Here is a 13,622-nt window from a genome sequence, read left to right as displayed (position 1 = left end):
TGCTTAGAGGTGACCTGGAGGGAATGCCAAGGAGAAGCAAAGAATGGAAGAAGGGGAGAAAGCATCATTTCCTTAATAAGGATGTTGACTGTATGGGGTGGCTCCTATTGGACCAACACGTTTGAGCTCCCTCATAGGTAGGACTGTAGTTTGTTTCTATGTCAATCTTGTAAGTCCTCAAAACAATTCTGGTGTGTCACAGATAGCATTTCAAAAACGGATTCCTTTGCTGGACGTGATAGAGAAGACAGAGCCACCGCCCAGACTGTCGGGTCTCTGTCGCAGTTCCCCAGGTTGGCCGCAGGGGGCGGAATCTGCGGCGGCCTGGAAAACTGGCGTGGGCACGAGGCGCCGCTCTCTCTCGGGTCAGGCTCTCGCCTCCTGGCTCCCTGGCTCCCTGCTCCTTGGCTCCCAGGTTCCCAGGCTCCCAGAGCCTTGCGCGGAGCCTATTCTCAAAGCGCAGCCTAGGCGGGTGGGTGTCAGGACGCGGGAGGCAGTGTCGTCGGATCCGATCTCAGCCTGCAGCCCTGCTGAACCTGGAGGCCGCCCGGATGGAGCCGCGGCTCCCGGTCGGAGCTCAGCCCCTGGCCGTATCCGCCTGCGAGAAGGGGGAGGGGAGGCCGCGGAGAGCCGGGGGTGGGGACCTGGGGGACTGCGGAATAATGCAGGGCGGGGGCGCCGCAAGGCCCAGAGGCTGAGCAGAGCGGGGGAAGGGGCTTGCACCAGAGGCGAAGCTAGGGGGGACTGGGGGAGGTCGGCCAGGGGGGCGGGAGACCCCCTGCACCGCGTCACCCTTCCCGGGACACCCTTCCAAAAAGGAGACCCTTGACTAGCTCCCGCATACTCTCGAGGGTTTGGAGATGAAAGGTCCTTTCCGAGAGCCCTGCGCCCTGACCCTAGCCCAAAGGAATGGGCAATATGAGTAAGTAACCACCTGATTCCCACAGAGGAGGGGAACCTGCCATTACCTCCCAAGCCCAAACCGCGACGAGCCACCCACCCTCCTTCCACTGAGGCCACGCGGGCAACAGGTTTGTGCACAGGTGTAAAGAGCCAGTGCGCATTAACCATAGGGCTTTGTCCTTAACTTCCAAACCAGTGGCAGCTTCCCAACCTGGCAGCGTGGGTGAGTGGAAGGACTCAATGGGCCAGGAAGCAGGAAGACTGGGTTCTTAGTTCCTGCAACTGACAAGTGTTGTGTAACCTTATGCAAGGCAATAAGGCTTTCTGGACCTTAGTTTCCTTTTCAGTTGAATGAAAACATTAACTGCCTTATCTAACAGCCTTTGCAGGTAGACCTGGGAAATAATAAATGTAAAAGTGGTTTACAAAAAGTAAAAGTGCTGTGGAAATGCTTGATTGTTAATGCTACAGACTTCTCTTTTCTTTAACCTTATTCAACTGGTTCCTCCAGTCCCCTGACCCCCTTATTCTTGAAGGCATACTCATTAATTCAGTAATGCGTAGGCCAGTAATTGCCTCACTTGACTCTTGGAAAGAAAAGCTAATGAAATATGTGTACAAATATAAATGACATTTGGCATTGTATCAGTGCGTGTCACCTGCCACTCTGTCTTGGACATAGCTCTGCAGATACTGTTGATTGATTGATTAATTGAGCAAAAGATTATTTTGATAAGTTATCACCATAGCTACTAACCTTACTCTTTTGCCACATCCATGGTGACAATTATGTGTCATAGACGCCACTTCCCTTGGTTCACTGGTTTCTTGAAATCTAAATTTTTCCCTCTTTAATAATTCTTGACTACTTAAATCTTATCTAACATTGGATTCTACTTAAAAACAGGTTTTTTCGGTCCCTGCTTTTAAATCCTCTGCATTTATGCTGTCTAATTTATAGAGAAGGAATTCCCATGAGCATCTCCCTCACGTAGCTGATGACACTATTGGTTCTTCTGTAACTGGACATCAGCTGGTTCTATAAAACAGCTCTTTCCTAAATCTATTTCGTCAGTTCTATTGATGTGAGAAATTCATGTTATTTTCCCTAGGTTTCATAAAACACAGTTTAAATAAAACTGAATTCAACTGAAAAGTGAAATACTACTATCATTTCCAAAGACTAAATGGCCTGGAGAGATAGACCCTTTGCACAATTCAGTACATTCTTTGTATCTTGTTTTCCTCTTCTGTAAAAATAAAGTTACAAGATTTAATAGGTTAGCTACATTGTTGAAGTAACCTCAGCTCAGGATCTGCTCCCTAGGTTTAGTAGGCTGAGAACTATATTTAGTTAATAAAGGAGTGAGCAGATAGCCTTGAGATAAATACCTCATCTTACCTGGACTCTTGTACTGGAAGAACTTTAAACTTGGCAGGGTAGCTCTCTTGACTATTTGTATCCTCCCCACAGAGAAAGCAAATTTTTACGTTCCGATTTGATGTAAATTATGTGGGTATAGCAACAACTAATGTTTGATGGTTTGATATGTGCCAGGTACTATTCAAAGCACTTTTTATTAGCTCAGTTAACATCGCCCTCTTATAGATACAGAAATTGAGGTTAAGTCACTTGTTTTGTTACAAAGCAGCATAGCAGAGAGCTGAATCTGTGTAACATTTCAGAATTACATTGAGAAGTTTCTTTTGGGATCATTTACTGGAGACACCTAATATCATTTTATTATTCTCACCTTTTTTTTCCTCGAGTGCCTTCTCTGACTTGGGTACCCAGAATTTTTTACTTAGGGCCTTTTTGTCCTAGACCTTGAAGCCTATCTGAATCTTTAGATCTGTTGTTCCTGCTATTATCTATAGAAGAAACTTACTTCAGAGACCAAAATTACAATTAAATAATTTTTTTTTGGAAACAGAGACCCAAATGCTAAGATTCATTTTTTTTCAAGGATAATACATTGTGGTAGAGAACCTGTTTGACCTTTAACCTACCATAGACAAATCTTCCTAGGGATAATTCTGGATTAGCATTCATGACTTATCTCTTTTCTGTTTGCCAGCTACCAAATTCTGGTTTCCATTGTTTTGTCATATACATATTGTTTTAAATCTTTCTGTTCTTAGATGAATAATTTTGTGTAGATCTTTACGCTTCTTAGCCTTACTCTTGCTACAATATGTTTAGTGGCTAACATATAGTAGACATTCAATAAATGTTTGTGGCATTCACTTAAATTCTCAGTATATTTTTACCTTGTGATGGTTTTTAACAATACAGTCCAGTAAAAATTTTACTTCTAATTATCCACACCATTTCTGCTCTATACATTTTGAGATTATAGTGGTTTGTATTCATTTTCCTCAAGTAAACTCTTTCTCCTTGACCCTTGCTTTCTTCTTAGCCTTTTATCTAGTTTCTGGTCTCCATATGGGCATATAGGACTCTACTGAATTCATGAACTTTCACGGTCAAAAGAGGCCTGCCCCTTATTTCTGCAACCACCTTAAAATATAAGTTCCTACAAATTAGACAAGCAGGATCAGAACAAGAAAACAGCATTTTATTTTCCTTAGCTTTATCTAAGCAATTACCAGGTTAACATCTTCTAAGTTGGCATATTTGAAAAAAAGCGAAAAACCAAAACAAGTCCCTCATAATGACAGCAAAATAGAAATCAAACCTTCCAAACAATGACATTTTTAATGTCAAAATTTGAACAAATATATTTAGAAATTCACCTCTGCTTATAGCTTAAGTAAGCTAGCTCACTTATTCAGCCAGTATTTATTGAGCATCTATTAGGCTGCAGATGAAAGTGAATGTCATAGGGTCTTTGATTTCCAGGAGCTCAAATCAGTGAGGGGGAAGAAAACTGTAATGGAGTGAACAAGTGCTCTATTAGACGCTCAGGCAAAAGGAATATTACCACTGGTTCTACTTGGGGATATTGGAGAAAGCTTCACAGAGTGGGTGATATTTGAGCTGAGTCTGAAGAAAAAAAAAGCCCCTGGTAAAAACCACCTGAAGAGTGCTGGATGTAGGGAAGCTAGTTGAAGTTCAGAATGGCTGTTAACCCAGTAGGCGATACCTTGATTCTGGGCCACTAAGGATAAGTAATTAAAAATGAAAATTTCAGGACTATATGTAGATTCAAGCACATGTGAATTTAGAAGCCTTTCATTTCATACTAGGGAGCCAAGTTCAGTCATATTTCCCTAGAAATACCAGCATGAAGTTGGAAACCAGAGGACAAACACAAGGGATATGAAGGCAATCTGGTTATGATATTTGCTATTTTGTTGGTCAACTGGGATTATTTTGACTGGTACAACTGGCTGGGCTCCCCCTCCTATTCCTCCATGAACTTGCATGCTTATTTGAAGAAACAGAACCATTCTTTGGTTAAAAAAAAGCCATGAGAATTTAATTGGAAAGCTAATGGATGAATTTTTTAATTTATTGATTCAATACACACAAGTGTCTGTAAAGTGCCAGGCTCTGTGCTAGGTGTTAAAAATACTATGATGAAAAGGTAGCCATCCTGGCCATAATGAAGTTCATATCTAGCTGTTATTTTTCACCCTGGTATACATGCTTTAAAGGTACATGATCTGTAATGCATGCTTTTAAGACTGTATGCTGTTCTTTGAACATAGCCTATCATATGTTCTTTATGGCATATAGGACTGTGTAGGTGTTCAGATATTGATTACCACTAACATCCTCTTAGTCCTTGAGCAATATCTAGCTGTCATGATGTTCAGATCCAGGGGACTAAATGCAACAAGTATAATAAATGCATAATAGATTTGTGTAACAAGACAGCAAAGCATTTTGTTGCTAAAGGTTTGGAATTTTCAGTAGCTACTCATCGATACATTCTTTTGTTTCCTAGGTTAATAATCCAGTTGCAAGAGAAGGAACAGCATGCTCAAGATATCATTCCTATAAATAGCCACTTCAGATGTGTTCAAGGTACTAGCTTTAATTAGTTTTATAAAATTTTTCTGTGGCCACTATTGCATTACATATTTAGATTTATCACTGCATATAAATTAAATATATTACTCATTGCATAAAAAGTTAACATTAGTAGTCTACCATTGAAAAGATGATAAGTGTTTTGTCTAAGAATGTTGAAGGACTGTATTTAAAAATTATATATATATGGAGAGAGAGAGAGAGAGAGAGAGATCGAGATCCATCCTGTTTCACTGGCTGGGGTTAGAGAGATAAGCAGTCTTACCTGTGTACGAAGTCTTTCATGCTGACTGACTTATATGTAAATTTAAATGAAAGTCTTGGGCTTAACTGATACTCTTCTCATTATAAAGTATCAAGGTTGCTTGAATTCACACACATTCAGCACTTTGTTCCCAAACTATTTGAAATTAAGACATTTGGCAACATGACTTGCCAGATTGTGATGCCTTACACTCAATTGTATTGATTCTCAAGACAACGTTGGTGAATCCTTACAAGATCAGCTGTGGGGAGGAAATGTTTGGCTTTCTGCCCTCAAATTTGAGGACTGAGTGCAGAAAATCTATTGTTTTATTTGGTACAGTGAAACTCAGAAATTAGGATATTTGTGTAGACATGTTGCCTCTGCTATCTCAGTTTGCTCTAGAAAAGAAACTGATTTGCTAGTGAACAAATGCACTGTGTGTACAGAAGGTTCAGTGGTTTTATCAGGCAGAGCATTCTGAGTCAATTGTAGCTTCCTGGAAAACTTGAATCCTACCTTGTCCAAGTTCTTAAACAATATTGAACTTTTTTGGTCATGACAATGATATACTATAAAGCATTTGGAAAAAGCATAAAGAAAATAAGTCACCTAAATTCCCATCCATAAGAGATAAATGTCTAACATTTTCCTTTTTCTATACTTACATCCTTCATCCTACACAAAAAAATTTGCTGCTTCACATACCATTATGTTATGAGTGTTTTCCATACTGTATAGTATAGTATAGTATAGTATATATATTATTCCATTTTATGAATGGTCCATAAGTATAATTATTCCCCTGTGGTTGACATTTGGATTATTTTTCATTACTATAAATAGTAATGAGGCAAGCACCTCTGTATGTAAATCTTTTTTGCACTTCTCTTATTTCCTCAAGATTTATCCCTGTAAGTGAAAATAGTCAATGGGTATGACTTCTAAAACAACATGTTAAAAAGAAAAAGTAGTATGTATTAAGAATTAAAAAATACTCTCAAAAATGGTGCCTTGCATTGTATAGAAAAATAAACTCATGGCTATTTAGACTGTGCTGTATGAAAGAGACATATTTAAACAAGGGACCTACATGACATAGTAAATTGCTATGGTCACCTCACTTTTCAAGTTGTAGCCTTGAACAGAAGAGGAAGACCAGAGAATGTAGATTTAGTGTCCTACTAGTTTTTTAACTGCTTCTAGGGTCTCTTAGTTTCTCTTACTATTATTTTCAGTAAGAAATGTACAGGCAAATGTTAGATTGTAGTGCTGCAACTTGGGATCTGGAAAATATGCACATGCATACACCATAGTTCCCCATGACAAACTGGAAAGTTGCATCCTTGAGTTTTCGCTTCCTATTTCCCAACTTGTGCATCTATTTGAAAAACTCCAAGTTCTTAGGTTTTACAGAACTGAAAGGTACCGAAGAACAGTGGTGAACATACAAGACCTATGTACTTCATCATGCTAGGAATAGTATTGAGACTACATTCTAATATTAGACAACTTAGTTCTTCATCAATTTCTTCTGTTGTATCTGAATAATAGAACCAAATATACAATCCAGTCTTGTGAGAGAGCTAGAAAAGTCTAAGAATACTCTGGCTGTCGTAGATCCAGGATATTTCCAAGGAGTCAATACCCAGGGTTCAATTATCCAGGAGGGTCTCACAAGTACACCTGTTCAAATCCAGAGAAACCAGAGAGGAAAACATAGGTTGGGTCTAGACACTCAGGGCAAGGAAGTCCAGGAAGGCCATCAAGAGAAAAGAGAACTTGCAAACTACTTTGCACTGTTTTCTTTTTTTCACTGACATGTAATAATTGCACATATTTTGGGATATAATGTGATAATTTGATATGTGTATCCAATGTGTAATGATCAAATCATGGTAATTAGCACATCTTTGTGTTGGGAATCTTCAAACTCCTCTAGGTATTTTAAGGTCTATACTAAGTTGTTATATGCCATAGCCACCTTGCTGTGCTATGGAGCACTAGAACTTTTCCTCCTATTTAACTGTACTTTGGAACCTGTTATTCAACCTCTGTCTATCTGCACTTCCACTGCACCCTCCTAGCTTCTGGTATCCTCTGCTCTACTCTGCACTTCTATGGGATCAACTTTTTTAGCTTTCACATCTAAGTGAGAACATATAATATTTGTCCTTCTGTGCCTGGTTTATTGCACTTAACATTAATGTTCTCTAGTTCCATCCATGTTGCCACAAATAATAGGATTGCTTTCTTTTATGGCTGAATAATATTTTATTGTGCATATATACTTTATTTTCTTTTCTTCCTTTTTTTATTTTGGCCTTACCACTTCAGTCATGCACCAGCCCTTTCTGATTGTTTTTTAATTTTTTTCGGATGGGGTCTCACATTTTTTTTTACCAGATCTGGCCTCAATCAACAATCCTCCTATGCCTCCTACATAGCTGGGATTACAAGAATGTACCATCATTCCTGTCTTATTTGTTGACATGTGTTCCAAACACTTTTTTCCCCAGGCTGGCCTCAAATTGCAATCCTCCCTCTCTCAAGTAGCTACTTCCAGCAGAAAATATAGTTAACATTACATTTTCTTTATTCATCCCTCTGTGGATACCAACTGATTCCGTGTTTTGGCTATTGTGAATAGTGCTGTAATAAACATAGGAGTGCAGGTATTTAATACTTCTTGTTGGGTATGGTAGGCCTTGGGCCCACAGGTGTTCATTAAATCCTGAAAGCAAAGAACTTCAGGTATATTTTGCTACTCTGCTCTTATATACTTTGAGAGCAGAGGTAATGAGATCATTGGGAAATTTTCAGAGACTAGATCTGAGTTGAGAAAATAATCCACCCCTGGGCTTTCAGGGTTGCTGCCTTGGCTTTCTATGAAAAATACCTAAAGGACACAGATTATATTAAATGAGTACATTATAGTTGAGGGGAATTAAACTTGCCTTCACTTGAATTAACATGTTATTATGTTACCTACTATTAGTCATTCCTTGATTTGCTTTGAGAAACCATTTGGTTACTTGTTCAGTGCATTTTTCTTTTATTTGAATTGCTCATAGTCTTTAGAACCTAGCGCTAATAAAAATCCTTTAAAAATATGCTAATTTTTTTAAAAATCAAAGGATGTTTTTAATGTGTTTTAAGACCTAGGAGTAGTGACTGAGAAAAGCAGCTACTTAGTTAGGAATGTGCTTCTTTTGGTTGTAATGAATGCTTTTCCCTTCCCTGATTGTGTTCTCTTTTTTCCCCCCTCAGAAGCCGAAGAAACTCTTTTGATTGACATTGCTTCAAACAGTGAGTATCTTTCTGAATAAAGTTGATTTTCGTTCAACACATGCTTACTTGAATACTCTCTGTATTTAAGACATCTTTCTGGGTACATCTTGTTTTTTACCATCTTATCCTGAAGTCTCCATTTTCTTAAAGCAACCATACAAACTAGCATTGTTCCCCCAAAACATTTAGGCTGAGCCTAAAAAAGAAAAAGCAAGTGACTGGTAAGAATCTTTACAGAAATTGAAAATATAATCTGCTTTTCTAATGCTGAACTTGTTTGAGCTACCGGTGTTGTTGCTGTCAAGTAAATCATTCTTGTGGAGTTGATAATTGTAGGACAGGCTAGTAAAATGCTTAAAGCATTTAAGGTTTATGGGTGGTCTTGTTATTTTTTAACTACTGTTAGGTTTTAAGCTTTTCTCCCACTCTCTTTATTTTTTCATGTTACATCATAATGTTTTCACTTACATTATTTTGGAAGGCTGCAGAGTCCCTAAAATTGCTTGTCCAGGCATTCTTTTTCTTTTTTAAACTAATTTCAGTCTTTTAGTTAAGCTGTATCCCCTCAAGACATCTCTTTATCAGGAAGAACGTGGTCTTCCTTTTGCTGTTTCTGCTCTCTCATTCTTATCTGTTTGAAGCAAATCATCATTGGCTTTCTGTGCAAGCTGTTCTTTGTTTATCTGTACTCTGTTAGGGAAAGGAGAAAATGGGCACTTGACTGCTACTGTGACTACATTGTGGTTGCTATGGAAAAGCATATCTGACCACATAAATCTAAATCAAACGGTTTGCCTTATTTCTTGGTTTAGTCATTGGATGAGTGGGGCTTGGCACTCAGCTTGGAGCTGCAGTTTATACATAATGTTTAGAAACTGTCCCTGCCCTTGGCACTATTAATTTGTGCTGAATAGTTTAGGTCAGCTTTTGCAAGTTTGGGTTCTATTATTGTCTTTTTTGTTGTTTTAGGTTTTTTTTTGTTTTTGAGGCAGTGGTCTTGCTTATTTATATAGCCCAGGCTAACCTCAAACTCATAATCTTCCTACTACCTCAACCTCCCTGGTACTGAGATTATAGGCATACACCATCATGCCTGGCTTATTCTCTGCTTTAATAATAGATTTGGGAAGTCTTAACAGCTCATCCTGAAATGGCAAGTAAACATAACTGCAGGTTTCTGTTACAGGAGTCAAGAGAAAATGTAATTCAACATCTATGTCTTATTGTGCTTAGACAAGAGAAGACAAAAAAAAACACTAAAAAAGGAAAATTAGAGCAAAGGCACTTCTGTAGTGACTGACATTACTGTTAAAATAAGATACTAAAATGGCCTGTTTTGGTGTAGAAAGGTATTTGATCCAAAGCTGAAGAGTTAAACTGAGCTTATAAACAATTTATTTGGTTTTGTTGTAACCTCTCCTAGATAGAAATCAGCCATGTGTTGTGATGTAGAGTCCAAGTTGCTGGGTCATAGGAGGAAAAATAATTGACAACTTGTAAAATTCTTTGTTATCTCTGCCCATTTATAATGTACTTCATAAGTCCTTAGAACACACAGTGTATTGCAGGAGGGGAACCTTGGGTTTGTCAGGCAAGCCAAGTTTTAGTATAAATATGTATGTATTTTCTTCTAGACTTTTATTTACATTTTTATATAAATGGAATCCTTACATATAGTTTTTCTTGGGGTGGGTGTGGAGTTTATATTTGGTGCTAAGGATTGAACCCAGGGCCTTGTGTGTGATAAGCATATACTGTACCACCAAGCTACACCACTAGTCCTTTATATATAGTTTTTAATCCTGCATTTTCATTTAATATTATACTGTGGTATCTTCCCATGTCACTTGAAATCATTTTAAAACACTTTAATGACCAATATTTCACATAAGATAATATGCCAATTTTATTAAGTCAACTTCTCAGGGAATAAGATATATTTCTCTAGTCAGGTCCTCCTTTATATCTCCCAGTAACATTTTATAGTTTCTTCATTTATATCACTTTTTAGGTTAAGAATTTTGTGGTGGAATTTATTTGCTGCTCTTGTGAGTGTAAGTTTTTTCTATTTCAATTGCTTGTTGCTAGTATACAGAGCAGTTAATGAGTTCTGGATGTTTATCTTTTATTCAGCCACTTTACTATAATTTATTTTTAATAGTTTTTGCTATTTTGTTTTACATTTTGGTGGGTAGCCTCAGTCATCTTCAAAGAATAATTTTCTCCTTTCTAATAGTGATAACTATTAGTTTTGCTTTATGTATCACTACACAAATGAGACTTTGGAAACCAGTACCAAATAATGATAATGATCCTTGTTTCACTCCTGGTTTCAAATGAGAATGCCCCAGATATTTCACAGTTAAGGAATCACACCTATAATCCTAGCTACTCAGGAGGCAGAGATCAGTAGGATCTCGCTTCGAAGCCAGCCTAGGCAAATAGTTAGCAAGACCCTATCTCGAAAACACCCATCACAAAAAAGGGCTGGTGCTTATGGAAACAACCAAGATGCCCCACTACTGATGAATGGATCAAGAAAATGTGGTACTTGTACACAATGGAATTTTACTCAGCCATGAAGAAGAATGAAATCTTATCATTTGCAGGTAAATGGATGGAACTAGAGAACATCATTCTGAGTGAGGTCAGCCAAGCTCAGAAGACCAAAAATCGTATGTTCTCCCTCATATGCGGACTTTAGATCTAGGGCAAATGCAGCAATGTGGTTGGACTTGGATCACATGACAAAGGGAGAGCATATATGGGTGATATAGAAATAGGTAGAAAACCCAAAACATGAAAGCGTTTGATGTCCCCACTCCAGAGGAGCTAATACAGAAACCTTAAAGCAACAGAGGTTATCATGAGAAGGGGATCAGTAACCAGGGTAAAGATCAGTTAGAGATGAATCAACATGGGTCATAACACATGTACACAAAAGCAATGCTAGGAATATTTCTGTATAGCTATCCTCAACTCAACTAGCAAAAATGCTTTGTCTTTCTTATTAGGCTTGTCTCTTTTCTTCAACAAAACTAGTGATAAAGGCAGAACAGGACCTGCCTGGAACTGAGGGGGGAAGGGGAGAGAGGGTGTGAGAGGGGGGCAGGGGGGAGAAATGACCCAAACAAAGTATGCACATGTGAATAAAAGAATAAAATAAAAGGGCTGGTGGAGTGGCTCAAGGTGTAGGCCTTGAGTTCAACCCTAGTACCGCACAAAAGGGAAAAAAAAGACATTCTTGCTTATTGATTCAACAGTTTTTTTTTTAAAAAAACTTATTAAAAACTGCATTTAAGCTGAACATGATATAGCACAAACCTGTAATCCAAGCACTTGGGAGACAGAAACATAAGGATCATGAGTTCAAGGTCATCCTGGGCTACATGATAAGTTCCATGGACAACATAGTGAGACCCTGTTTCAAAACAGTTTTTTAAAGAAAAAAAGCTGCATTTATTTTAAGTTTTTATATTCTTTAAAATCATAAATGTATAGTGAATTTTATTGAATATTAAATGTCTTTTCATTATTTATGGAGATGGTTATACTTTTCCTTAGCTTTCTTTCCTTATTCTGACCTATTGATAGACTGTTGTTTTAATTTCATAATATTACCTTCCCTAATTTATTTGGTGTCCAACAAATATTTGTCGAGTGCCTTCTATTTGCCAGGCATGGTTAGAAGTGCTGCAGAATCATTAGAGAACAACATAGATAAGGTTTCTGCTGCTATTTTGGTCCTTGCTTCTGTGCCTTTTGGTACTAAAGCCACATAGATGCCTATAACTTGTTAATTCATTCTATAAAAATATGAAGTACCTTTTATGTGCCAGGCATTTTGCTAGACTCTAGGGACATAGCAGAAAGCAACACAGTATTTGCATTTTATGGATTTTAATACATAATCAACTTTAAACTGAGTACAGTTTTGATAAATAGTATCAAGAAGTATATACAGTTTATAAGAAGGGTAACTAAATTAGAGTGGTCACGGAAGGCCTCTTTGAAGAAGCAACATTTAAATTGAGACCAGAAGGGCTAAAGAAAGAGACAGGTGAAGACAGGAGAGAGAATAGTATTCCAACTAAAGGGAGACACAAAGCTCCAAGTTGGGAAATAGCTTGATACTTTTCTTTGAAATAAAAGAAGGCCAGGGTACCTGGAATAGGGCTTGAGCACCAAGGCAAGACAGACTGGGGCCTGATCCAGTAGAATCTTGTAAGCCATAGTGTTTATTCTGCATTCTTAAATTAAAAAAAAAAGAGAAGTGAAAGGTTTTATGCTGAGGTAACATATTTGCAAGGAAGCAGAAAGAGTAGTTAAGAGGCTGTTTCAATAGTATACTATGGTGGCAGTAGATATGGAGAGAAGTGAACAGATTTGATAGATATATTTAGAGGTAAAATCAATAGGAACTGATTTGAGTATAGGGAGTGAAAGGAAGAGAAGTGTGAAGGATGAATCCCAAATTTCTGATGTGAATGTGGATTATGGTACATTTGCATAAATACATTTCAGAAGGAAGTAATTTTCCTTTGAGGGGATGTCATGAATTCAGTTTTTACCATGTTTAGTTGAGATTTATTTGAGACACTATTGTAGATGATAAATTTGCAGCCAAATGGATGCACCTGAAACTCAGAGGAAAGGTTCTGGGCCACTAGCATGTAGATGATATTCAAAACCATGAGAGATGATATGATTACATGTAGAGCTGTGCTGCCTAATAGAGTGGCCATTAGCTACATGTGCCAATTTATATCAATTAGAAGTAAAATTTGAAATTCAGCCCCTCGGTAATCATATTTTAAGTGTTCATTAGCCACAGGTAGTTATTATTGGTTACTATACTGGACACCACAGCTATACAACCTGTCCGTCATCACAGATATTGCTGGTATAGAATGAGAAAATGATTTTGGATTGAACTAAAGTAGAAATAAATCTACTTTTTTGCCTTTATTTATTTGCAGTCCTAGGGATTAAATCCAGGGCCTACCACATGCTAGGCAAGCACTCTACTACTTGAGCCATGCCCCAGTCCAAAGAAACCTACTTTTCAAAAGTTAGATAAAGGAGGAGATACCTCATATAGCATTAAAATTAGTGACCAGCACTAGGGGTTTAGCTCAAGTGGTAGAGCACCTGCCTAGCAAATGCAAGGCCCTGATTTCAAAT

The 13,622-nt window shown here is 38.0% G+C and overlaps 1 protein-coding gene across 3 annotated transcripts in view; it reads left to right on the top strand.

The window, feature by feature from the left end:
• Positions 1 to 405: 405 nt before the first annotated feature.
• Ocrl (OCRL inositol polyphosphate-5-phosphatase) overlaps positions 406 to 13,622 on the top strand; it is a 52,434-nt gene continuing 39,217 nt past the window's right edge. For 2 of the 3 annotated variants that reach the window (XM_074063904.1, XM_074063902.1), the window contains exons 1-4: positions 406 to 590; positions 843 to 922; positions 4,818 to 4,897; positions 8,418 to 8,456. In XM_074063904.1, the coding sequence (XP_073920005.1) occupies positions 552 to 590; positions 843 to 922; positions 4,818 to 4,897; positions 8,418 to 8,456 (238 nt within the window). In that variant the 5' untranslated portion in view covers positions 406 to 551. The remainder of the gene's footprint in view (positions 591 to 842; positions 923 to 4,817; positions 4,898 to 8,417; positions 8,457 to 13,622) is intronic. The other variant, XM_074063903.1, reaches the window with a different exon arrangement.

Source organism: Castor canadensis, chromosome X (genome assembly GCF_047511655.1).
Source record: "Castor canadensis chromosome X, mCasCan1.hap1v2, whole genome shotgun sequence".
Lineage (NCBI taxonomy): Eukaryota > Metazoa > Chordata > Mammalia > Rodentia > Castoridae > Castor > Castor canadensis.
This window is presented reverse-complemented; position numbering and strand designations above follow the sequence as displayed.